General features: G+C 42.4%; 1 protein-coding gene across 2 annotated transcripts; it reads right to left on the bottom strand.

The window, feature by feature from the left end:
* Window positions 1–7,552: 7,552 nt before the first annotated feature.
* On the bottom strand, window positions 7,553–23,317 carry LOC128330801 (uncharacterized). 2 transcript variants are annotated; one of them, XM_053264168.1, is made up of 3 exons: window positions 23,231–23,317; window positions 16,334–16,393; window positions 7,553–10,452 (listed from the first exon to the last, which is right to left on the bottom strand). In XM_053264168.1, the coding sequence occupies exon 3, from the start codon at window positions 9,383–9,385 to the stop codon at window positions 8,216–8,218; it is 1,170 nt and encodes a 389-aa protein (XP_053120143.1). In that variant the 5' UTR covers window positions 9,386–10,452; window positions 16,334–16,393; window positions 23,231–23,317; the 3' UTR covers window positions 7,553–8,215. The 2 variants fall into 2 exon arrangements, with proteins under 2 accessions (XP_053120143.1, XP_053120144.1); XM_053264169.1 differs by lacking the exon at window positions 23,231–23,317 and adding an exon at window positions 16,968–17,007.
* Window positions 23,318–27,530: the final 4,213 nt, after the last annotated feature.

Consider the following 27,530-nt stretch of genomic DNA (forward strand, 5'->3'; position numbering starts at 1 on the left):
AATATCCCAAAGGGGCTACTGAGTTTTAAAAAAAATCAAATTGGGCTTTGCCTTGAAGATGTCAGTACATTTATCTGGGTCTAAGAAGAAACTTACAGATTCTTTAATCATTTGCAATTGAGCTTTCATTTGCCCAGAGCCGAGAGTTAGATGAAGGTTTTCTGTGAACCTCCATTAAAACCTATTTCACACCGGTTGTTTTAGCATTTTTTCACTCCCAATGCAGATCACAAACTAAAAATTTAAACTTGGCCCAGTGAAGACCCTGGAATCATTTCTACTGTTTATACTTCTCCATTGTGAAGATTAAGCACTAATTCCTAGTGCAGTAGGAATATTAATTCTGTTTGTTAAATATGGTTTTCCGAGAAATTTCCTGGTTCCTGGTTTACCAAGAAATAAAACATAAATAGCACTGTTGAAATCTGGCCTTTAATGGCATGCAAGGTCAAATAAAAAGGCAATGGCAGAGATGAAATTAGAAGCCAGGAGTGCTATAACAAACTTCCGAACCTTTTGAGGGTAGCCCATTATTAGGAGCAACCTGAGTTAATGAAATGTGCTGAGACAAGACAATTAGGCAAATAAGCTAAAATTAAAAACAGTGTGAGTTGTACCATAATCCACATTTGATTGCTTGAAGGAGGCAACAACTGTTTGGGTATACGAGGTTAGAATTTCTGAGTCACCCACATCATTTTTTTCTCAAAGATCCAACGCTTAAAAAGCATCTTTCATAGCCATTGATTAGAAAGGAGAGCTAATTAGAATGGGTTGTTGGGAACATGGATGGCATCTCACTGTGAACTGTTGAATGTTTTCTCCCAGATTGCAGCAGGGACAGAAATCCAGGTGGCCTTTGCAGATGCACAACTCATGCAAATGATTAACCATTACTTCTTAGTAACTATCTCACGCATAATTTAGAGTGGGTGGGTGTCTGTCTTCCCCTTCCTCTGATTATTTCTACATCCCCCTCTTTACCAGCCATATAGCAAACAGAATACGATGGTAGGGTCCTGGGTGGTAGAACAGATATCCTACATATGTAGAGCAGGTCACACTTCATCTACACAGGTTGAAGAAGTAGGAACATAGGAAGCTACCATATACTGAATCAGCCCATAGGTCAAACTCGCTCAGTATTGTCTACACAGACTGGCAGTGGCTTCCCCAAGGTTGCAGGCACAAATCTCTCTCGGCCCTATCTTGGAGATGCCAGGGAAGGAACATGGAACCTAGATGCTCTTCCAAGAGTGGCTCCATCCCCTAAGAGAAATATTTTACAGTGCTCGCACTTCTAGTCTCCCTTTCATATGCAACCAGAGCAGACCCTGCTTAGCTATGGGGACAAGTCATGTTGACTACCACAAGACCAGCTCTCTTCCTTACTCCCCCAAAGTCAAATTCTGAACCATACAATTTCAGATGGCTGATGCCAGGTGCAGGATCTTTTCCTCCCTTCATACACTGCCATGAAGAAGCTGTCTACATTCTATAAACTAGCACTCTGAAGGGAAAGGGTTTTCTTAGCGCCGTTCTGATGTGCTAGTTACTACATGCAGAGTTTTGTTATTAGGGGTGTTTTTTTTAAAAGAACTTGACTTGCTGGCAGAATTGATACAGTACTTAATACTGCCATTTCAACCTCCCACTTCATTCTCTGTAGCATTTAGAGTGTTTCTTGGCCTCTCCCAGGGGCGTAGTGAATATTGAGCAAGGATGGGGACAATTGTCCCCAGGCCCCAAGAGTCTGGGGGGCCCCAAGGCTTCCCTTCATCCTTGGCCAGGGCACCCTCTTGCACTCACACTCAGCTGGCAAGCAAAGCACTTGTCAGATGGAAATGCAATGCATACTCCTTTCCTCTCCAGCCAGCATTTCATGCTGGCTGGGGAGGGATGGGCTCCCCCCCCCCGGCATTGGTCCCTCCCACGTATCTGATGTCAAATGCAAGGGGGTGGGGCAGTGCCAAGAATGGGGCTGTGAGAACCCTGGCAGAGGGTTTCTCAAAGGAGCTCCTTTTCAGCAATTCCACCAAACAGGGGTGTAGCTATTATTGAGTTTATGGGTTCAAAGAATCCAGGGGGCCCAGCCCCTAGGAGGCCCCCAGCTCCACCCCTCCCTATTTTCTTCATTATCTCCCTCACTCTGAGGGGCCGCCAGAGAGAGAGGTGCACTTTGCACATGCGAAGAAACACCCACAGGGTGGGGTAGCTGCTGGTCAGACTTTGTCCCCTGGCACGCACTAAGCTCCCTACGCCCCTGGTCTCTCCCTCTACTTCTACACATTTCATAAAGCTTTTGAATGAATAATCGTTTGGTTTCCATGATTCTGTTTGCAGTGTGTCTCCACTGTGCCTTGTTTCATTATGACTCAGTATGAATTGCCTCAAAGTGCAATAGCAGACAAACATTATCAAAGATAATTTAAAACAAACAAAAAAACCACCAGTGCTACCACATACAAAAACCCATGGTATGTTCTTGGTGGGCAAGATGTAGGATTTCAGGATAAAGCTCCTAAAGAATCACACACAGAAACATGCACACAACTTGTATGTTCTTTCTCTTCCTCTCCTTTTATTTTTAAATTGGACACTCTGAAGACTTATAATAGCAAATTTCCTTGTTTAGCATGAACTAGCCTGAGTGTTTCGAGACTGAAATATTCAAGCCAATGAAGCATTGTTGATAGCTCTGAGTTTCAAACTGGAATCCAGGAAATATTAATGATTTATGTCTTATCTTGTCTCACTCTGCTGCAACTGATGTCATTATGGCAGATGTCGGATTCATTATGACACGATATGAATTGCCTCAAAACGTAATATCAGACAAACATTACCAAAGGTAATAAAACAAACACACACACCTATGCTCCCACCCAAATTCTTGATGGGCAAGATGTAGGATTTCAGCATAAAGCTCCTAAAGAATCACACACACAAGCTACGTGCTCCCTGCTGCCCCATTCAATGGCTTGAGAAGGAGCTGAGGAAGACAAGAAAACTAATGTTCCAAGACCTGACACTTGAATTGCAGGAAATAACATAGGTTCACTTTAAAATGGTGTTGCTTGGCAGCAAATGTAGCACGGCGCAACATAATTACAGAGAAAACCTAAAGATTTTCATTCCAAAAATACAGCTAGTGGGCAGTGATTTAATCAGGAGGGAGATGGACTCTCCATTTGTGTAAAGGTTTACCATTTACAAATGTTTTAAATAAGTTTAAGCAGTAAGTGCTTTGCACTTTCCCCCCCATTATTTCACCAAGGGTGTTGCATGAATTCCATTGTTCTTTGGTCAATAAAAAAAATGAAGAACAGGCACAGATGGCATTCACCAGAAACACCAAATGGCTGCTTGGACAATTGATAGGAATTCTTATAGTGGCTGATATACTGCACAACGGTGTGTCAGGTTACTAACTGCATGCGCAAAGTTGCAAAAAATGGACACCTTGTATGGAGCCCTGAGCTCCTTGGAGAAAGGGTGGGGTATAAATGCAATAGTTACATTTAATTGTTTAAACAGGGTTTTGGAGTGTAATTGTTTAAACAGGGTTTTGGCAATTGCAATAAATGCCCCTCACACATGATGAAAAAACGTGCTGGAAACGTGTCAGCATGTTTTTGGGTGACGTCAAGGTGGGCACATTCTCTGCACATCCCCCGCTTCATCATGTGTAGAGGGCTGTGTTCATCTGAACTGGCCCAAAAATGATGATGAGAACCAGGTACAGAATTCAGTACCATTCCCAGCTATAACCAAGCTTTATGTTCATGAACTGCTATGTCTTCATTTTCTTCCCAACCTGTCCTTGTTTCTCCCTCCCCCTCCCTCTCTTGTTTTCTTGTGTGGCTGGGATAATACTGAGGGGGCTGTAATAATGATGGTGATGATGACAACACAACCACAACAAGTTTTTTCTAGCCCCTATGATAGCAAAGACAGACTTGAAAGTGTATGGACAATGCAGGAGCGTAACTATAATAGGGCAAGGGGAGACAGTTGTCTGGGGGCCCACTGCTTTGGGGGGCCCCCAGAGGCAAGTCACATGACTGACTCCCCCAGGCGCACACCCGCCGAGGCCTCCTTCAGTTGTACTCATCCTCCGAAATTGATGTGACTGTTAAGACCTGGAGCTACCAGAACAGCATGTCTTTCTCTAGTGACATTAAATGACTTGCATCGTACACAATTTACAAAACCTTTAAAAAAAATTTAGGATGATGTTCTATATTTTACTCTGCTTTTTGTTACCACTATTCAGCCTCGTTTAAGATTTCTTTACTTCATGAGCTTAGCTTCAGTGAGGGGGGGGGGCATTTTAAAATCTTGTCTCTGGGCCCACTCCAACCTTGCTACACCCCTGGAACAATGCACAGCAAGAGCTTAAAATTTAGAGAGGGGGCAACAAGGATGTCATTTGCATAGCAACACGAAGGGACCATATAACACCAGTTTTGAAAGAACTGAACTGGCTGCCGATATGTTTCTGGGTGAAACACAAAGTGCTGGTTATTACCTATAAAGCCCTTAACAGCTTGGGACCAGGTTATTTAAGAGAGCACCTCCTTTGTCATGGACCCTCTTGCCTTTTACTATCTTCTGGAGCGGTCCAGTTACAGTTGCCACCAGCTTGTCTGGTGGCAACTCGGGACCAGACTTTCTCTGTGGCTGCCCCAGGGCTTTGGAATATGCTCCCTGCTAAAATAAAAGCATCTCCTTCTCTGTTTGTTTTCAAGAAGACCCTCAAGACTTTCCTGTTCTTTCAAGCTTTTAATTAGAATTTTAATAGTTTTAATGATTTGTTGTATATTGTTTTTATTGTGTTTTATGTATTTTACCCAGTGATTTTAATGTTGGCATCTGTACACCGCCTAGAGATTTACATATCAGGTGGTATAAAAATATGATAGATAGATAGATAGATAGATAGATAGATAGATAGATAGATAGATAGATAGATAGATAGATAGCAGGGGCAGCCTGTCTTTCCTGGCTGTGTTTATGATCACATGTCATTATTCCACAAATGTACCTATGGTTATTCATGAAGTATAGAAAAAATTATCTCAGCAAACGCTCCTAAAACACAAACACACTGCTTTCTGGCAGTTTAATCATGTCAAAAACTGATTCTATACGTGGTCCAGCTGTTTCCTTATCATGTCAAGGAAATAACTGCAGCTAGAACCTTTCCAACAGCCTCTAATTTTCTGTGGGTGGCAATTCGGCCCAGGGACCATGGCAGAAAAGTCACTCATGAAGTGACCGCCTGAGATGCAAAGCACAAAGTTCTGTTCCCTCTGGTCTCTCCTCTATATCCAATGAGGAACTGAACAAGCCACATCCAGTCAAGAAATACTTGGAAGTTACATAGCTCTGTTAACAAAGATCAAAACAATTTTTTTAGCCTACTTTCCATTAGGCTTGAAAGCATGTGTTATGTGTTGTATGCCGGCATGCCATGTGTATGTGTGTGTCCCATCAACTTTGCAATGCACAGACCAATATGAACTAAATCGGGTGCAACTGTAGGGATACATAGGGATACCTCAACGGTTTAGTTTGTGATGATACATCCACCCCAATTCAAGATGGCCAATACATAAACATTTGAGGTGCAAGTGGGCTAACTTGTGGACCGCCTAACCAATCTGAACCAAATTTTGTACAGTTGTAGGAATGCCTGAATGGCACAATTTGTCATTATGTCATCCACCCCAATTCAAGATGGTGGATGCATGAATATTTGAGGTACAAGTGGGCTAACTTGTAAATTGCCTAAACAATTTGGACCAAATTTAGTCCAGTTGTAGGGACAGTGAAAGGAAAGTAGGTCCGTTAGTTCTTACTAGAACAACTTGTTTAAAATCTGTGGGAAACATACTGCTGCCAATTATGATGTGTTTAGGCTGACAGGAGAAGTCTGCAGACAGCCAGCAACAACAGGAGTTGGTTTGACCTACTGTCGAGACACCTGCTAAATGAACATTTCCTAAGGAAGATGACAGACCTCTCCCTGTGTTCCCTTGGAGGGCAGTTCAAACAAACAACTTGTCCTCCACAGGTGATGCATTCACCCGTAGCATGGTGTTTTCTGTACCAGCATGGAAGGAAATATAAGTCTCTCTCTCAATCTTTCTCTCATTCTCCAGGTTTCAAAGGATGAATTCTCAAGCTTGCTGTGTTTGAACTGTGGACCTCTAGTGATTATCACAAGAAGGATGAAATGCCCATACAAGCACCATGTAAATGCCTTGTGACATATGCCAAAATGTGGGGAGGAAGAGAAAACCGGAGTTAAACAAAAACAAAAAAGAGGCCAGTTATTATCAGCAATGCTACTCCTCACCTCCTGCACTCACAATCGGAGGAATTTCCTTTGTTAAAAATAAAAAAGTATGAAGTTGCTCACGCTTCAAACTGTAGCTAACTTATATGATGATGCTATGGGTTTTTGTTTTTTTTTAATCCTGTGTTCTCTTCTCACAATGAATTGAATTAGCTACAATACCCAGGAGACATAGAAAACTTCAAAGCCTGGCCCCAAATAATGTGCAGAGTAGGTACAGTATGAATACCAACAGTGCCTGAGCTTCAAGTTCAAACAACCTTTTAAGAGGCTGCCTAAGAAAAGAACTTTTTTTAATGAATCGTCTCAAAGGTTTGAAACTGGAAGGGGGGGTGGAAATAATAAAAGGCAGGTCCCGAATATGACAGGCTCGCTCTTTCTCTCTTCTCTTGTCTGGATCTCTGCTGGGCTCTGCAAAACAGCTTGACCACTGAGGCTCATTGAGGAAAAAAGCCCCAAATAAATGACTGCTGGAGACAAAAGCAAAACTTATGAAGCAGCTAATTAAGGATTTTTATTGCTGTGTGTAAAGGGGAGGGGAGAAAGTTGCTTTTGAATGTAAGAGCTCTATAGGCTGGACAAAGGGATGGCTTTCTGAATCAAGTAGGCAAAATCCTAATGTCATATTTGGTAGGTCTGCATCATCAAGTCATTGAAAAGGAAACATTCAAAAATGTGCCCAGGCTTAAATTTGAGCCAGGGCTTAGCCTTAGAACTTTCTTGCAATGCCAAGAATGTTTCTAAGAACATAGGAAGTAATCATACAGTCAGGGGCGTAGCTAGGGAAGAGAGGGCCTGTGTTCACCCCTCTCTCCAGCGGCCCCTTGGAGTGAGGGAAATAATTAAGAAGATAGGGAGGGGTGGAGCTGTGAGGCCCTCAGGAGCTCAGACGCTCAGGTTCTTTGAGCCCATCTGCTCAATTATAGCTATACCACTGCATACAGTAACTGAGCATATGCTAAGTGTTTACCTCTCACTTTTCTGTAGCCACAGGCTGATCCTAAAATAGAGGGATTAGGAGGCAGAGCTTCTGAATTAGCAGAGTGACATCCAGGAAGGCTTGATGCCCAGTATCACTAATTATAATTATTATTTATTAGTTAATTAACTAATAATTATTTATTAGTTACACTTCAGAAAACCAGTTCCATCTGGGGCTCTCAATGTTTTATTCAAACTTTTCCCAACTTCCATGCAGGATTGAACTGTCAACCAGGAAGTCCCTGGTTCAGATTTCACATCAGCTACTGTCTATTTATTTATTTATTGCATTTTTATACCACGTTTCTTCCTTGACCAAGGCACACTACAGAACACTTCACATATATTAGAGGTTGTGGTGTGTAAAACCCAAAGCGGTTTACAATATTGAAAATAAACAAATAACATAAAATGGACAAAGCAGTGCTGTTTTAGGCATGATGGTTTTTTCATGAGCTGAGGACAAAGGCTTCTTGGACTAGGTGTCTCCTTCCTTGCCTTCCTCTCGGGGCACACCAATAATTTAAGTAGCTGAGGCAGGGCTACTCAACCTCGGCCCTCTTACAGATGTTGGCCTACAACTCCCGTCATCCCTGGCTATTGGTCACTGTGGCTAGGGATGGTGGGAGTTGTAGTCCTGCTGCGGGGCCTAAGTTGAGAAGGCCTGGTCTAAGGCAAGCCATTCTCTTTTATTTTTTATTTTTTATTATTTATAATTAAAACTTTTATACCGCCCTTCCAAAAGGCTCAGGGCGGTTTACATTAAAACACCATTAAAATCAATTAATAATTAAACAAAAATTATAAAACATAAAACAATGATTAACAATTAAAAACATCATAAAACAACAATTAAATAATCAGAACAATTTAAAAACAAGTTTTAAAAAGCTGAGAAAGCCTGGTTGAAGAGATGTGTTTTCTGAAAATTGCCAGAGATGGGGAGGATCGTATCTCAGCAGGGAGCGCATTCCACAATCTCGGGGCAGCAGCCGAGAAGGCCCGTCTCTGTGTAGCCACCAAACAGGTTGGTGGCAACTGGAGACGGACCTCCTCAAGTGACCTCAGCAGCCAGTGGGGCTCATAGCGAAGAAGACGCTCTCTTAAATACCCAGGGCCTAAGCCATTTAGGGCTTTATAAGTTATGACTAGCACTTTGTATTTTGCCCGGAAACCTATTGGCAGCCAGTGTTGCTCCATCAACAAAGGAGTAATGTGGTCTCTCCGAGATGACCCAGAGACCAACCTGGCTGCCGCATTCTGAACCAACGGAAGTTTCCGGACTACGTACAAAGGCAGCCCCACGTAGAGCGCATTACAGAAGTCCAATCTGGAGGTTACCAACAAATGTACCACTGTTTTGAGGTCATTGATCTCGAGAAACGGGCACAGCTGGCATATCAGCCGGAGCTGATAGAAAGCACCCCTGGCCACCGCCTCAACCTGAGAAACCAAGGAGAGACGTTGATCCAGAAGTACTCCCAGACTGCGAACCTGTTCCTTTTGGGGAAGTGTGACCCTGTCTAGAACAGGCAGATCAAAAACGTCTCTAGAGTTCCGACCCCGCACAATAAGTACCTCCGTCTTATCTGGATTCAGCTTCAGTTTATTCTCCCCCATCCAGCCCATTACTGCTTCCAGGCAGGCATTTAGGGAGGATATGCCAACTCCTGAAGAGGTTGACATGGAGAAGTAGATCTGGGTGTCATCAGCATACTGGTAACACCCAGCTCCAAATCCCCTGATGATCTCTCCCAGAAGTTTCATGTAGATGTTAAAAAGCATTGGAGAGAGTATGGAGCCTTGAGGAACACCATACTTAAGCTCAGATTTTGAAGAGCAACAATCTCCAATCGACACCATCTGGAACCTGCCCGAAAGGTAGGAGCGGAACCACTGTAAAACAGTGCCGCCCATCCCCAACCCCCTCAGACGTTCCAGAAGGATACTATGGTCGATGGTATCGAAAGCCGCCGAGAGATCCAAGAGGACCAACAGAGTCACACTTCCTCTGTCCATTGCCAATTGGAGATCATCCATCAGGATGAGATCATCCTTAAGCAAACCATTCCCCTTAAGCAAATGAAATATAGGGATAAAAATACTCAACTATCTTACAGGGTTGCTGTAAAGATGACTGCGATAACATACGTAAAGTGTTCTGAAATAGTAAAGCTGTGTGTGCATGGGAAGTATTGTCTATTATTTAAGCTTCATGTACTGATTTCTAGCCAATCCAGTTCCATCAACAGGTACTCCACCTAGATGTCTCAGAGGGAGAGGCAAAAAAGTGAGTTACAGAAAAACCTTGTTATGCGTGAGGGTTACGTTCCTCACCTACTACCATGAGTAATGAGGCATTATTCCTATGGGGAAAGGGGGGTTAGGTTCCAGGCTGGATGGAAAATGGCAAAAAAAAATGGTGAAAATATGGTGTAAAATCTTACTTTGGTATGCTCTGTGGGGTCTCCATGTGTCCAGAAATCCCCCCATGTGCCCAGGAATGCCCCCAGAAGGATACAATGCCCCTCAAAACTGTGAAAAATCACAGAATAAGGTCAATTTTTAAAAAAGAAATGAGCCACAGAATGGTTCCTCCTGTCTCCTCCTGGGCTCTTGCAGACAAAATGGCAGGTGGAAGTGTCCTCCGCGGTCACTTCCAGCCCTCTAGGAATCATGGATATGTGGGTTTTAACCCTTTTGTATCCACGGATACTGGAAAGAGGTGTCTATTAGACATGCCCCTGGTGGCGCAGTGGTAAAACTGCCGCCCTGTAACCAGAAGGTTACAAGTTCGATCCTGACCAGGGGCTCAAGGTTGACTCAGCCTTCCATCCTTCCGAGGTCGGTAAAATGAGTACCCAGAATGTTGGGGGCAATATGCTAAATCATTGTAAACCGCTTAGAGAGCTCCGGCTATAGAGCGGTATATAAATGTAAGTGCTATTGCTATGCCATGGATAGTGATTCCGTGAACCACGAATAGTGCTTCCATGAATAACAAGGTCCTCCTGTACTGCCACTAGCTCAGCTGGAGGTCCTCCATTCCATGTGGCTCCTCCCCTTCTAGTACTTCCTGCATCGACTGTTGTTCCATCTGGCTGCATCTGAAGGAAAGGAGAGACACCAAGGACAATCAGTGTGGCTGAGACCAACTAATATATTGGTGGGTCCCTACTCAGAAGGTCAGTTACCTTGGTTTATTTCTTTTGGTTATTGTGTAATATCATTGTGCAACATTACCAAAGAGTTTGTACCTGCATGTGCTCATTTTCCTCTTCTTTCCGTATTCCTTTTTTAAAATTATTGTATCATGTCACTTCGAGAAGGGCCCATCTGGAGTCACAAGCATGAATCGTTCCCTTTGTTAAGCAGGGTTTGCCTTGATTTGCATTTGGATTGCAGTGCATGTGAGCACTGTCTGCTGTAAGATATTCCCCTGAGGGGATGGGGCTGTAGCTCATTGGGAGGGCATCTACTTTGCATGCAGAAGGTCCCAGGTTCACTCCCTATCACTTCTAGGTAGGGCTGGTGAAGGCTCCTGCCTGAAACCTTGGAGGGTCACTGCCAGTCAGTGTAGGCAATTATTTATTTATTTATTTATTTATTGTTAAATTTATATACCGTCTTTCATTAAAGCAATCCCAAGGCAGTTTACAGCAAAAATTTAAACAAAAGATGGTAAAAAAGACACAATTAAAATATTAAGTGAAAAAAAATTAAACAAAATCTGATTAAAAATCTAAAACAAAAGCATAAAAGCAATACAGACTATAAAGAGCAGCAGCAGAGAATCAAATAAATGCCTAGGCAAAAGGCCAAGATTTTACACTTTTTCTAAAAGCTGTGATGGAGACCGAGGAGCGAATAGCCACTGGGACAGCATTCCAAAGTCTGGGGGCAGCAACAGAGAAGGCCCTGTCCCAAGTGCATGACAACCGAGCCTCCCTCATTGTCAGCACCCGGAGCAGAGCCCCCTCAGATGACCTCGTCAAGTGGGCAGCAACCCTTGGGAGCAGGCGGTCCCTCAGATACTCCAGGCCCAAACCGTTAAGGGCTTTAAAGGTCAAAACAAGCACCATGAATTGGACTCGGAAACAAACTGGCAGCCAGAGCAACTCTTTCAGAATGGGTGTGATGTGCTCCCATTGGGCAACTCTGGATAAAACCCTAGCTGCCATGTTTTGCACTAGCTGCAGTTTCTGGATATTCTTCAAGGGCAGCCCCACGTAGAGTGCATTACAGTAATCCAGCCGTGATGTGACTAAGGCATGGTGATGATGATGATGATATATTGTAACTTGCTGCTGTAAACCACCTTGGGGTTCTTTTGTTTGTTTATCATATTTTTATACCGCCTAATATGTAAATCTCTAGGCGGAGTACAAATTTTAATGTTTAAAATCACAAGTTAAAACACAATAAAAACAATATAAGACAAGTGATTCATATTATTAAAATTCTAATTAAAAGCTTGCGAGAACAGGGAAGTCTTGAGGATCTTCCTGAAAACAAACAGAAGGAGATGCTCTTATTTCAACAGGGAACATATTCCAAAGCCCTGGGGCAGCCACAGAGAAAGCCCAGTCTTGAGTCACCACCAGACGAGCTGGTGGCAACGGAAAGATTGGAGGGGTATAATTTTTAATATTAAACAAACAAGCCATACCTGTCTACATGGCAAAAGGGGCATAGCTGTTTATTCACTTAGAACGTATAAGTTGTTGAGGATGTTCAATGCTCTCCATAGGGGTGCTATCCCAACTCCTGGTTCTACACTTCAGCACCAGATCAGATGCATAAAAAGCTGCCATGTGGGTGTATCCATACAAAAAGCAACTTTGGTTCATCTAGTGCTTTTCTGTGTTTTAAATAAAGATGTTTAGAGTGCCCCCCCCCCGAAACACCTTTATGTAACGCAAAGTGCATGATATATAGCCTTTCACAGCATTTGAGTGTTGCATTTCTCTAAATAATTGATTGTATCTTGTACCTGACAGCTTGCTCTTGAAACTTATAAGCATAAAATTAAAATACAAAATAACTTCTAAACCAAGGCTTTAAATTAAGAAGGTTTACAGCCTACTCAGAGAACTTTAGTAAGCATTTTCTCCCATCATTTACAACTTGGTTCTATCTATAAGTTTGAACTCCCTAAGCACTGAATTGGATGCTCTGGAGAATTCAAGGAGAAATTGGGGATATTGGTAAAAGGGGTTTTGCCCCACAATTTGAAGAAAAGATTGGGGGGGGGGCACTGCAGTTGCCCCAACAACTTCCAGAATGAAGACATGAGGCATAGTAATTTGGTCTAATGGTGGGCCACAACTTTATTATATCACATATTAAACCTAATAACAAGGCCTATACTTGTATAATGCAGGAGTAGGCAACCTTGGTTCACCAGCTGTTGTTAAACTACAACACAAAAAAATTGTGTCTGGGAATGATGGGAGTTTTATTTATTTACTTATTTACTTACTTATTTATTTTTAAATGTATATACCACTTTTGTATGTATATACCACTTTTGTATGTATATAAATGTATATACCACTTTCTCCAAGGAGCCCAAAGTGGTGTACATTGTTATGTTTATCCTCACATCAATCCTGTGAGGTAGGTTAGAATGAGAGATAAGTGACTGGCAGGGGCGTATCTAGGGTGGGGCAGGCAGGGCACGTGCCCCGGGCGCCACTTGAAGGGGGCGCCACTTTGTAAAATTAATTAATTATTTATTTTTAAAAAAGTGGCTGCCGAAAATAAAATGGCCACTATGCATGCGCAAATGGCCTCTGTGAGGCCCTAGGTCATGCCAGGCCTTGCAGAGGCCATTTCAGCATGCGCAGTGGCCATTTTGTTTTCAGTGGCCTTTTAAAAAAAAAGATTATTTTTTAAAATGGCCACCGCAAATGCTCAAATGGAAGGCCCTAAAGGTCAGCGGGGGGAGGGGGAACCTTTGCAACCCCCCTCCACAGACTTTAGGAAGCCCCCCCAAAGGGGCCACAGGTTAAAATTTTTTTAAAAAAAATAATATAATATAAGACACTGTACACATATTCAGATTGGCACTATGTACAGAGAATCAGGGCTTGTGAATACTGAGCTGAAGCTTATGAGCTAGGATTGTATTCATTTGCTCTTACTTTGCTTCTTGTGATAAGTGAGTTAAATGTGATGTCTTGCTATTATGAGTTTGTCTTTGAATCAGTGTGAAATCCTTAATATTAAGGCCCACTGGGAGTTTCTTGCTCTCTTTCTCTCATTTTAACTGTCTTTCTGAAAGACTAGAATATATTCCAAGCAGTGACACAGTTTACTCTGCATATCCTTTAATTATTTACAGAGTATCTGGGAAAAGTCAAATTCTCCATTGATTTTTAAAACTTATGTAATGGTGATGCTACAGTGCATAGTAGAGAATTAGACAGGCACTTTTAGTTTTCCAAGTACACCTCCACATAGTATTTGGGTATTTCATGAGCCCCAGCATACTGAAATTCGTAGTTTTCCAGCATTTTTTGGTCTGGCTATGTCCACTGCTAAATAGTTTTTGAAATATTAAAAGATTAACGAGCCTGACTTGTATTTTTCAGCTGATATTATGGTAAAGTTATCTGAAAGATGGGTGTCAGATGCTTGGACAGGGGGCACAATTTCAGTGCTTGCCCTAGGCGCTATTTTCCCTAGATACGCCTCTGGTGACTGGCCCAGAGTCTCCCAGTAAATTTCATGGCTGAACAGGGATTTGAACTCAGCTCCCCGGTTCAGGGTTGCCTGCCCCGGTATAATGCCTTTGACTGTTCAAAGCATGTCACGGGTATTGTGATTCTTTATAAGGCAAAGGAGTATTGTCACCCTCATTCTGCAGATGAGAGGGCTGAAGCTGGAGAGGAAATAGCTTGCCTAAGGCCAGCTATTGAATTCATGAACTCACGACAGAGGAGAGATTCAGAATTGGTGGCTGACATCCAAATGTGTGCATCACTTGCAGCCCTACTTCTGAAGCGTGGTTTCTTGCATGTGAGAGTGGTGCTTTTCTCCCTCCTCCAGAACCACTCAGTATGATCTGGAATTAGGTCCTTGAGGGCTGCACAACTCTCAGGGACCTACTTCTGGTTCACACAGAGCACTTTTTTGGGGGAGGGTGAGATCAGTCAAAATCTTCCCCAACCCATGAGAGCATCTGTGCTTCAGAAGCAACCCTGTGTTCAGGGTTGCCTACCACTGGTATAATGCTTTTGACTGTTCAAAGCATGTCATGGGTATGATTTGGTTGCACATGTGCAGCATTCGTTAGGAGGTTGGCCAGTGAAGGTAGATGGTTGATTAGGAAGCTTTTCTGTGCATTTGAAGCTCCAGGATACACATGGGAGAATGCATGTCTACATTCTACTGTATGAGAGAATGCATGTCTACATTCTACTTGTAACAGCAGTAGGTTGTATTGCTTCATCTTCAGTTATTTTGAATACAGTTACTATTTTAAGGCTACATTCCTATGTAAACTTAAACTAAATGTTCCAGATAGTAAAAAAAAATCTTTTCTCAAGCTCTGACCAGCAAGCTGCCAAGGTAGTTTTGCACCAAACATCTTTTAAGTTGGGCACTGGGGCAGCCCAGGGTTAGGGGGCATCTGGACATTTTGCATTGTTTGCGATGGAACTTGGTCAGAACTCGCATAGCCATTAAGAGAGCCCACTTGTTTAACTGAATTAGCATTACTTTCATAAACCCCTTCATACCATGTGTATTGGACATTCTAATACATTTCTGCTTCTTTTATATATCAAAATTTATGTCGGGTTGCGGATGGTGGTGTCTGAATGTCATCTTGTAAAAATGCTTATATTCTTTGCCTTGCATGTCATTATTTACTAGTGTAATTCTTAGTGTTTTGAAAATAAATGACATCTTAGAAATATAACACCTAGGGACAAAAGCATGCACAAAAAATTCCCGCTTCATCAGTTTTTCTCCTTTGATCAGCTAATTGCCTGTATTCTCATAACTATGCCAAAAAAATGAACAGCACTAGATTAGTCAATCCCAATTTAGGTTTCTTTGGATTCGATCAGAGCAATTAAAAAAGTTACTTGTTCTTAAATGAATCTTCTGAATCAAGCATTTGCCAGGTTAAATAGTACTTCTGCTGTTTTTACTTCTGTTAAAAAGACTCTGAAATTCACTCCCTGCTGAAATAAGAGCCTCTTTGTCTCTGACAACTTTTAGAAAGTCTCTAAAGAAACATTTATTCACCCTAGATTTTAATTAGACTTGTGGTTTTAAATTTGTTCCATAGCATAGTGGTTAGAGTGTTGGACTAGGACCGGGATGAACTGAGTTTGAATCCCCATTCAACCATAAAACCCTCTGGCTGACTCTGGGCCAGTCATGTATCTCTCAGCCTAACCTACCTCACAGGGTTGTTGTGAGGATTAAAAATAACCATTTATGAGCTCCTCTGACCTCCTCGGAGGAAGAGCAGGATATAAATGTAAAAAAAAAAAAAAAAAGTTACAAAACTTCAATGTCTCATAATTAGGAGGGAGAGGGTGAAAATGCCCACCCTCTCTCAATAACCAATGAATTTCATCGCTTCCCTCATTTCCTCTTTCACATTTATAGTAGGGCACAGCTGTTCTATGTACATTTGTAACAGGATTGGTTGACATTGGTACTGTAACAGAATTGGCTATTTGCTGTCAGTTTGCTGAGTCGTGATGCTTAATCGTATTTAAGAGCATGTTTTAGCTACTAGTGTAAAGCACTGAAGCTGATGTGTCACATCGAAACGTCTGCTAATTTGGAACATCTGTTTTATGTTTTATTTTACACATTAAATAGGTCTTTGAGGACGTTTATGGATTTTGGAAAATGCATATCTTGTTGTTGTTATACCATCTTATATAATAAATAAATAAGGCCTATGTACAGGATAGATAGATAAATAGATATTTGAATTAGATGATTTTTTTTCCCTCTTACCTGTGTGGATGTTGTTGTTATGCTGTCACCCAAGGCACCCAGGATACTTGGTCTAGGAAGCTGCAGGAAATTAAGCATATGCGCTCCAGCATTGACTTGTAATCTGCTTCTCCCTGACCACAATGTGCTATGTTACACAAAAATTAAATCAAAGCAGTATCTGTTCATTTTAATCTTAAACTATCAAGCCAAACAGCCACTCATTCCATATGGTGTCCATTTTGAAACATAAAGGGGAGTTTATATTAAAATCTGTGTGCTTATCACTTTCATAAGTACCTTGACATAAGAGAAGCAAAATATGGGCTTTATCAAGATCATTTTATGGCATTTTGTATATAACACAGGCGTTGATTCACCTATATTTTCCCCTGATCCAATTAATATGTTGGTAGTTTAACTTCTTTGTGCTTTAGTATGTATGTATCATTTTCTTGCATGTATGCTGTGAAAACACTAATACTAGTGTTTGGGGAGGTATAACAACGTGATAAATACATACATACATACATAATGTGCAAACTAAATTCATTTACCACTAGCATTATAGTGTGATACCCAAAACTAATATCTTTTAGAATTCCAGGAACAGTTTGAGATGCTGGTTTTTTCATCTATAGAGCTCAAGACTAACCATAAACCATAGAAAGTGCTTGCTTTTCTATGCTAGCAACACTTAAACCCCACCCAGCAACAACTACTAAGCAGGCTGAGGCCCTATCTTAAAGCAACATCTTCTTTAACACTTCCCACAATATACAACAGAAGCTGGCAGCAGCAGCAGCCTTCATTGGTGTTGCTACTGCTACCTACAGCAACTGGCAGGCAGGCAGGCCCCTTGCAATCTTAAGGAGTCTTGTATACATGTCATGCTCATCACAGGGCACCTTTCAAGGGCCCGCTCAAATCTGGGGATAGCCCTGCACAGTCAGGGGTGTAGCTATAACTGAGTGGATGAATTCAAAGAAACTGAGCCCCGCAACTCCTGAGGGTCCCCCAGATCCACCCCTCCCTATTTTCTTCATTATCTCCCTCACTCTGAGGGGCCACCAGGGAGAGGGGTGAACTCGGGCCCCCCTCTCCCCTAGCTATACCCTGTGCATAGTCACATTCTTGAGTGTTGTTTTTTCCCTTCTAGGCTGATCAGTTGAGGACTAGTCTTCTGTTAACAGCTGCTTAGAACAAGTTTGGTAAATGCAAGATGTCAGTTTCAGACACATTTATTGAAATTCCCTCTTCTCTACAATTATTAAAGATGCAGACCGGTTTTCCTTTGCATCTGGTCATTTTCTTGCTGTGTCTTTCTTTCTCTTAATTAAGATCCCGTAAGCAAGCAAGCAAAAATATTGTGGTCGTGGTGCCGTTTAGGCAGGACTTGACCCACTTTTGGATTCAGTCCTGTGGCTTCTGACCCATCCATTGACAACCAATGATCTAAAATATATTTCGAGATATCTGGATCTGGATAGGAACCATGTCATTTCTAAAGCTTCATATATCATCATCATCAAGAATACTCTTGGCACAAAATACATCCTGAACTATGGCCATAATTGTAGTACCAGCAGCTGCCACTTCTTCCATGGAATAATTTACTTGGGGAGGCAGACTCTGTAACATAACTTATGACCCATCCAGTCTACCCCACCATGTAAGGCAGCCTGCCAGAGATTTGATAAATGTAGTATTTCTGTTATTGGGCTGTGACTATAAAACCAAAGGATTAACATGCACTTGGTAACTAAAATGTTCATCTGGATGGGTCATAAGTCATGCAGGCCTCACTTTTGTTTACAAAGAGGTTATGGAACCAATTTAAAAGTCACACTTAGACAGTGACATTTCTAGATGACAAGTCCATTCAAACAGCCATGAACAGTTGCAATTTGAGAAAAGCCAATCCTGATAAAATATAATATAATACCAAGTCAGATGAGATAATCTTGTCATTTGGGTGAATTAGCTGACTGACACTGCCAACAGAGAGAGCGTGTTATTTGCATGTTCACATTCATTCAACACAAAGCTTTGAATTGTGATTCACGATCTGAGTTATATGTTTTTTGTGAATGTGTTGAAGTGGCCTAGATTTATTATCAGAGATACTATCTGACCTTGAAGTCTTTGCTTCCATAAACTGCAGGTGCCTAGAATTTATTGAAATTAATTTCCTAACTGCTTCGAGTTAAACTGATTGAGACAGGAATAAAAATACATAACAAGGAGGTGGGAGTTCTAGAAAGAGCAAGATATGGCATCTTTTTAGGATTCTCACCCCTTCCCACTACATGTGTGTTAGTATATCTGTATCAGTGAGACAGATAGGGGAAAAGAACAGAATTCCATATTTTGCTGTGAATCCTCTTTGTTAAGAATGTTTCCTTGTAGCTTCAAATCTCCAGTTTTATAGTTTTTGTTGGTTATTTCACAATATCATTGTCCTATTCAAGCCATTTACATGTTGGAAATTGTATTAATATATGTGTGTGCTTTGCTAGGTGTTATGAATACATATGTGTATTTTGCTGCCTGTACATGAGTTATTATATACTCTTCTATTCATTCAGTAGTTTATGTGGGATATTGGTTGTCCCTCTGTTCTTAATCCTTATCAGAAAGGGCAGGGATACATCTTCTGTCCATCAGTACAGCAAAGTAAGTAAGGGAGCTAAGCACTGTCTGAAAGTCCAGTTCCAGAAATCTTAAAAAGCAAAGTACACCATCTGTTGTAGTTTATGTTCTGTTTGCATTAGATGGTATTTCCCCCCTCATTTCATAGACACAACAGTTTAGCAAACAGTAATTCTTAGGACAATATTCAATATCAGCCTCAGCAAAGAAACAGAAAGAGTTTTAATGCAGAAGAGATGTTTGTCTCATTTCATTCCTGTTGCTAGAAGAGTTGCAGGGAGTGAAGACGTTTCTGTTTAATCTAATTATGAAGTTGCTCTTGGTTCGAACCAACAATCATTGGTTGTTTCTTTCTTACCATGAATACGGTCACCTCAATGAACGGAAAATGAGAACAGGGTATATAATAAAGGGATGTCTCTTCATCCCAACATAAATCCATAGAAGGTTCTAGCTGGATGAAAGGTTGGTAAGAAGGAATCAACTGGAGCTGGATGAAAGGTTGGTAAGAAGGAATCAACTAGCAACTTCTGTGGAAACAATTGATTCAGCAAATAAAGATATCTCATGACATTTTTGCATCATCAGCCTACAATTTCAGTTTATATTTGTGCTCCCTCCTCTCTTTGTGTAATGCCCCTACTCAGTGCTTCACCATACTCCTCTCTTTTGTAGTTAGGGGACTGCTCACTGAATTTGAGGGCAGGGGGTCATGTTAAGATGTACAGGCACTTATGTTCCTCTGCTAACATTTCAACTGTTGCATTTCTAATTTGAAAATTAAAATAAATTGGGGAGGCTTGTAGTGTAGTGAGTTGTTGTACTCAAAGCACATTAGTCATGACTAAGCACCATTGAAATCAATGACTGACATCCTGACTAAATTTCTCAATATTACTACTACTCAGGCAGTAGTCTAAAGGACTGCTAAATTTCCCTAGGTCTTCCTCTAGTGAATTTAGTCAGGATGTCAGCCAATGAAATAAGGTGGCTGTGACTAACTCAAATTCCATTAATTTCAATGGACTAATTTTCTCTGGATGCAATCCACTCTCTGTTTCTATGTCACCTGTCATGGTCAAGTCCTTGGGGTTCCCATCCAAGTCCTTGGGGTTCCCATCCAAGCACTGATCCAAACCAGCTTCACATAGGTTTATTATATTTGTTATTATTATTAGTCACCATCCAGCAATTGTGCTGCTAATGCTGAGCTGGCTTTGGGGGGAGGGGTGGTTTTTGTTGATCTCCCCTTCCCTCTGAAACCCACTGTGACTCTCAAAAATATGTCCCTGAGGGCTGTGCAACCCTCAGGGACATATTTTTGGGAGTCACAATCAGTTTCAGAGGGAAGGGGAGAGTCTCAAACACTGTTATTGTTATTCCTTGATTACAAGGAAAAGATGCACATTTTAAAGTGGTGGTTGTCTTATATTTGGTAAAGGCCCTTTACTTTTAAAAAAGGGTACACAACTTATATGCTCCGGTGCGCCAGAACCAACTATGACTTGGTGTCATGACTTGACCAGGGGCCAAGGTGAATTTTCAGTGCATTAAAAATTGCATTAAAATTATTATTAATATATCTATCTACTGATTGATCGATAAATAGATCTAAATTTTAAGAAAAACAAAAGCAGAAAAAGCAGAGCTGCATCTGTAGAGCTGTTTCAACCATTACACCACACTACACCACTTCCCACAATCTACTTTTACATTTATTTGCAAACTTTTCCCCATCTTTGTATTATTAATTTTATTTTATTATTATTAATTATTATGATTAGAGAGACAGATATTACTATTTCTGGTCCTTTCCACAACTCTCACAGAAAATACTACATCCTACTTCTTACCATGCTTCTTTAGATGGCCCTCTCAAATGCACTTGACACTGAATGGGGCATGCTTCTGAGTAAACATGCTTAGGCTTGCTCTGCAGGGCCTTTCCCAGATGGCAGGCTTAACCACGGGATTAGGAGGGGCATTCTAGAGTGAATGATGAGGTTATTTATTAATCACATATAATCGCAATAAAATTGATTCAAAGAAACCTTAGGGCTGTTTGCATAGGGCTGCTTTGATGCTCTTCCTCTGGGTTCCTTCCGATTTTTGTCCATGCACCATTCATATTGCTTGCTCCTGAGTCAACATGCACAAATTTTATATTACATTTTACATTTTATATCCCGCTAAGGAGCCCAGGTGTACTACGTACTTAGGTTTCTCCTCACAACAACCCTGTGAAGTAGGTTAGGCTGAGAGAGAAGTGACTGGCCCAGAGTCACCCAGCTAGTATTATGGCTGAATGGGGATTTGAACTCGGGTCTCTCTGGTCCTAGTCCAGCACTCTAGCCACTACACCATGCTGGCTCTTTGAGGGGAAAATGGGAGGGAAAGCCTTTACATCCTGGGCACTGGGCAAATCCATTCCCACCCCCCCCAACCCTCCCTCCCCACAGACCCAGGAGGGATTCTCTCGACATTCCTGCCAAGTACCAAGCCACCTTACTACCTCCTCTCCCCACCCCAGCCAGCAAATCAAGTCTGCTTATAAATACACAGCAGCAGGGTGCTTGTGCAAGAGCAGCCCTCACCCTAACCCTTCCCATTGCCACCTCTGCGGAAGCGGTGGGACCACGTCCTCCTGGCACCGGGCATTGCTTCTCACTACCACCACCTCCTTTAACTCCAGGTGTTTCCCCTTCTTCCTGAGTGAAAAATTGCTGATTTTTTGTTTGTTTGTTTGTTGTGGGGGGAGCAACTTCCGAAAGACCAGCAAATTAGCCAACCAAACTTTTCTTCTTCTTCTTCTTCTTCTTGCTCTTCAGGCAGTGCGCCTTGCTGAATCTCAACAAGATCAGCTGTTGAATTGCTCCCTCTTCTGGCAGTCAAAGTTCCTCAAGATCACAGAGCAAATGGTTTTTAATTTAAAAAAAAAAATTAAGTGAGGATTTAAGAAAAGGCAGTGTATCAGTATGGCCCCTCCATACATCTCGGAACAAACATTGGGTTGTATCGGATATTTCTCATCAGCCCCCCACCCCCTCCAATGACATAAAAACTTGGGTTTGTTTTTTTTATCAGGGACATAATGCGGGTTAAGCTCCAATGAGAGGGGGGAAACCCGAATCGTGTATGGAGTGCTCCCCGATAACTCACATGGACTTCGACATAAATCTGGCCTATATGTGAATGCACACTCATCCTCTGTGCAATGAAGCAAAGTAAAGTTGCCATATGGGAAAGGCCCAGCAAAGGAAATCACCTTTTAAAAACTGACTCCTCACCACCCTAAACACTTCAGTAATAGCCATTTCAGTTCTCCTTCCCCAGTTAGGAACAGGAGAGTGATCCTGCATGGAGGCAAACCCAGCCCTGAAGAGAAAAGGCTGCCTCCTTAGCAGGCAGCAGAACAGTAGCTTCCTTTATTGGGTCCTTCTGTTCAGCACGGATTGCTTCAGTAAAGCAAGTTTCAGTTCAGTTATGCCAGAACTGCTTATGCCAGTTCAGTTCAATTACACCAGGCATAAGCTGTTGATCATCGCATCATTCTCCTTATATGAGGAGAAGAGAATGATGCGATGATCAACAGCTATGCCTGGCAGAAGCAGAACACAAGCTCTGCTGGTCAAATCCTCACCTTTTTCTGAATGGAGGGAAGATCATGCCAGAAAAGAAAGTTATTTTTCAGCAGTTTTTTCTTTTGAGGGATGGGCTTGCCTGCGGGCTAGCAAAAAGGCCTCCGCTTTAGGCCGTATGTTGTGCAGGCCTAAAGGGAAGCAACCACCCCTTCCAGTGCCTGTTACTTGCGTCTCTTGTGTGCCTGTGTTTTGTGTGTGTGTTTTAGATTCTGACATCGATTGGAAGGTGGGACAGAGAACCAACATATTCCGTTTGCTCAGAGTCTTACCCCTGGACTTCCGGGCCAAAGTCCAAGGCCTCCACAGCCCATGCCCCCCCCATCCTCTTTAGTCTTTCCCAAGTGGTGTGGTCACCCAGCCAAACATGATGATGCTTCGTTTGCGGGTGGGAGGGGGTCTCCAAAGGCCTTTAGGCTCCAAAATTACCTAGGTTCACCTCTGATTTTGCTATATAAAGGGCTTTTCAAAACTTTTTTGTTGAAATGCCACACACACACACTTTCTAAAAAGTAGCATATCACTTCAACTAATCATACTGTCTAGTGATTCATGGTATGGTTTTTCTTCCTTTATTTTTGGCCTTATTACAGTGAATCAGTTGTTTCAGTGATATGTACATCTATACCTTATTGACATAATTCCAACTTTTCAGTCTGTCCGCTTAACATGTTTTCAATTTTCCCATCGTTTGTATCACCCACTTCATTGCTTCATCCATTCTGTAAGCAAAACAGTAAACTTCTAATGTGCATGCAACTCTGACTTGACTGCTAACAGCAATTGCATATATAGTTAGTTACTGGCACAAAAATTCACAATAAACGTTTCCATCCAAAACAAGAGGTAACGGATGGGTCCTTGTGAACAAATTTCCTGGCTTTCACAAGCTAATATTCAATAGCAAGCCTGGGATGGGGAAAAAATGAATTCACACACAGTTGTCCATCTTCCCTGAGTATATTATCCAAGTGATACAGGCACATATGCTTATGTTGAAATGAAATTAGGTTTACATTCATAGTTCTCTTTAGTAACGCCAGCTTGAACAACAGTCCACCCAAGCACTACTTGACTGTACAGTATTCCTAAATAAAGCGTCAGCCCAGTTTTCCTCTGTCTGTATCTCTTTCACATGCATACGCACAAACATATTCGTCCACAGCCCAATAGATCTGAATATGTTAGGAAAATTAAACCTGACTCCTTCTGCTACACATAATTACTTGCCTTCATTGCTTACTTATATTTTATAAATCTCTCCTGAAAAGAAGAGATTTACTTCTAAAGTTACTCAGCATTTCAGGAATCTGTGCTTGCTTCTCTCTCTTTGAATATGGTAATGCCTCTGATAGCATCAGCACAATAATTAATAGCAGATTTTGTCAATTTTCTGCTTGACAAAATCCTCCCCAAGCCTTACCTACATCTTTTCCCATCCTGCAGGATTACATGCTTCCCTTCCCCCTTCTTAACCCTTTGTAATTCTTCTTGATTTCCAAAGGCACTCAGCAGCTCCCCCTGCAGATGAAGCAAACCTGAACCAGAGTTGCCTCTCTTTAAAACAAGCAAGCAAGGAATAAAAAAGAAGCTTGGAATATTTCAGGAGCATCACCTCCCTGCTTTGAGTGACTTTCAGGGATAGCAAATAGCAATCACGTCCCTCCACGTCAGTATGCAATGGGTTAAGCAAAAGATAGCAACTGTGGCAATATACTATCAAGGCATTATTAATAGAGTAGAAGCAGGAAATAGCAGCCGCAAGACCCCCTTGTCTAACAAATAATAGGCTTTCAAAAGACATTAAAATCATGCACCATCTTAGCAGGACTGTCTGTATCACAGCACTTACCTGCCTCCTGGCAACAGAGTTACAAAGCCGCACTGTGTCTCTTGTGATATTACAATGAGATGTCAGCCTATGTATAAAGAATAGTGCATTTGTTTTCTGAGGGATATTCCCCAGGTAATGTAGAATACCAGGCAGATTTCCTATCTGTCTTCCCCACTGTTAGGATGTTTCATAAAGGTAACTCAAATGCACTTGATTCTCTCTTTCTTTCTTTTTCGCCTCACAAAGCATCAGGGTTGAAAGCTACAAAGCCATTCAGGGGCTTAAAATATTTTGTTCTGTTGTGTGTGTTGAGAGAGCAGTCTCAGGATCGTTTGCTTTGCCGTTAAAGAGTCACCTCCAAACAAAACAAAGCCCCAGCCTCCTTACAAAGGGAAGGCATGTCTGTCCATCTTGGTCTGTCTCCATTTTGAGTGTGGGCTGCCTGCTGCTTATTCTGCATTCAGTTCTCTAAAAAGCTTATTAATGTGGTCTAGAGGGAGACTGTCAGAAATGGCAGCTTGAATCAAGGGATTTTCCTTCAACATCCAAATGACATGCTGCAGCAAGAGAATTAAACAGATGACTAACCAATGCCCTTTTGTCTGCAGATGAAGATGGGATTGCCAACTTGTAAACCAGAGACTGACATTTGGGGTGGATTAAACCGGCCTGTTATTGTACTGCTAGTTTCTAATCACTAGTGCTTTCTTGATCTCAAGTGCCTCGCCTGAAAGCCATCACAGTTCTCCGAGACTTGTTTGCCGAAACCCTCAGCAGAGCTTTTGCTGTAAACATTTATCCATTCAGAAGCACCATCTCTGACACTGACGGAGAAGAGTTGGCTTCTAGGTATTTAATTAAAACATTAAGCGGGGAGGGGGGCTACTCTTTGTGTCAACATTCAGAAGTACTTTACTACAGCTGAGTTTTGCTATAATTGAGTTTCCCTGAAAATGTTTCCCTTTTACCTCCCTGCCCCCCACTTCTTTCTCTAAGAGCTGCAATAGCTTGAGGTTCACTCTGCCTCATGCTGTTAGTTGTGGCTTTGAGACGGTGCCCCCATGCTGTCATTCTCCTGATTCTTTCAATCTGGCTGTTAGGTTTAATTTCTAAAATCAAGATTGGATTGTGACAAGGGGCTCTAATGAAAAGTGAGGGGAAAGTCACTTGTTAAATAGCGTTCAAAAACTCCTATTAGCAGCAGCACACTGAGTGGTCAAATGCAATGCGGGTAGTTCCCCCACCCCGCCCCAATTTTGCAAATTTTCACATTATTTGGCCATGTAATTAATGTTCATAAGAAGAAAGCACTGCTTAGGAGCTAAGTGTGCCCTCACAGATGTATCCTTTTAAATCAGACTCTGCATGACCTTACATTTTGTTCTGTGCTAACTATGTAGTATACCCACCCATGGGCATTTTCATTGGAAATTGAGTTTTGAAACCAGAGGAATCTCAGTTGTTGTACATTTGGTCATATCACTACTTACAAAAGAATCACTTAAAAAAAATTAAAACCCTGCATTTGAAAACAACAGGAAGACCGAAATGTTACCCTTTTCCTGAAAAACATTCTGCTAAAAAACATTTCTTCTGCACATGGAACATGAAAAGGAATAAAGATATGCCATTCCCTTCCTTTTGAAAGGTTCTGCCTTCTATCTCTCTGGCTCTGAGGGGAAGGGGTGGCTACCCTGATACCCCCCCCTCAACACACACACATACACAGCAACTACAGGAGAAAGGGAAGGGGGGGGAAGATGGAGCCTGGGTGGGTGGGTAAGGAAGTTGAGGTAGCAGAAGTGCCTGGGGTGGAGAGGAGAGAGCAAGTGGAGAGCAAGCACATGTGAGGAAGCTGAACCCCAAGCATGTCTGTGGAGGAGGAGGAGGAGGAGGAGAGGGAGAGGAAGGGGGAATTCCCTGAGGAAGAGAGGAGTGGCTGCCTGCCTTCTTTTCTCCCCCAGTGTCATCTTTCACCACGTGGACATGGAAGGGCTGGCTCAGGAGCCAGGCCGATGTGAAGCCCATAAGGGGGTTCAGTCACCACCGCTGCTGCTCCTGTGGGGAGGATGAGGGAGGAGGAAGAGCAGGGCTGGGGCAAGGGTGGGGAGGTCTCTGGATGCACAAATTGGGCCCAGGGATATGGTCGGCCAAAGCGGGGAGAGCCCAGAGCATGTGAGTGCTGAGGAGCAGGAAAGAGGTAGGGAGAACTAGCATGCAGATGCTCTGTGCTGGACCAGCTAGGGTTGTGCACAGAATTGGCTAGCCTGGTTTGGCTCAGGCAGCTTGGCTCAGCTCAAACAAGCCTGGATCTGGGTCTGGTCTGGTCATCAAGCCAGCTCAAGGGCTCAATAGTCAACAGTCATATTGTTTTTAATCTGAGTTTTGTTTTTTTAAAATAATTTTATTACTTGTATCTGTGTCTATCTTTTTGTTGTAAGCTGCCCCGAGCAATATTGCACTGGAGGGGCAGGGTATAAATATTTTAAATAAATAATGCATAAATAATACTTGTTAAGGGGAATCCAGCAAGGACTCCCCTTTAAAAGTAAAGGGCTGGGGGGAGTTCCGTCCTTTACCTTGAAAAGGGTTGTGTGGCAAGATGGGGGTGCCAGTGGCCACGGGGAGAGTGGTGGGGGCTCCTTTCCACCTGCCTCCCAAATGATAGTGCAGGCCTGTCTGCAGCCCATTTGGGGCCTTTTCGCCCATGCACACCTGTGCAAAGAGGCTCCAAAAGGGCCACAGAGCAGCCCATGCTGTCATTTGGGAGGCACACAGGGAGGTGGAAGGAGCCCCTGCCATCCTTCCTACGGCAGCTGCGGCCGCCACCCCCATCCAGCCAGGCAGTGGTGCTTTTTTCAAGGTAAAAGATGGCACTTTCTCTTGCCCCCAACTGCAGCCCTTTACTTGTAAAGGGGAATCCTTGCTGGACTCCCCTTTACAAGTATGGCCCTCAATCTGGTTCGCAAGCAGGGGGCTTGACTTGGCTCGCTGCCGGACGGAGACCCCACCACCACCACCACCACCCGGTTCAGCTCAAGGGCAAGCCTTCAAGCTGAGCCGGCTCAAGTGTGAACCGGCTTGATTTTGAGCC

Source organism: Hemicordylus capensis, chromosome 6 (genome assembly GCF_027244095.1).
Source record: "Hemicordylus capensis ecotype Gifberg chromosome 6, rHemCap1.1.pri, whole genome shotgun sequence".
NCBI classification, from domain to species: Eukaryota; Metazoa; Chordata; class Lepidosauria; order Squamata; family Cordylidae; genus Hemicordylus; species Hemicordylus capensis.

Excerpts from the sequence above, each read along its gene's own strand:
- LOC128330801 (XM_053264168.1), bottom strand. The coding sequence starts at position 9,385 with ATGGATGATCTCCAATTGGCAATGGACAGAGGAAGTGTGACTCTGTTG.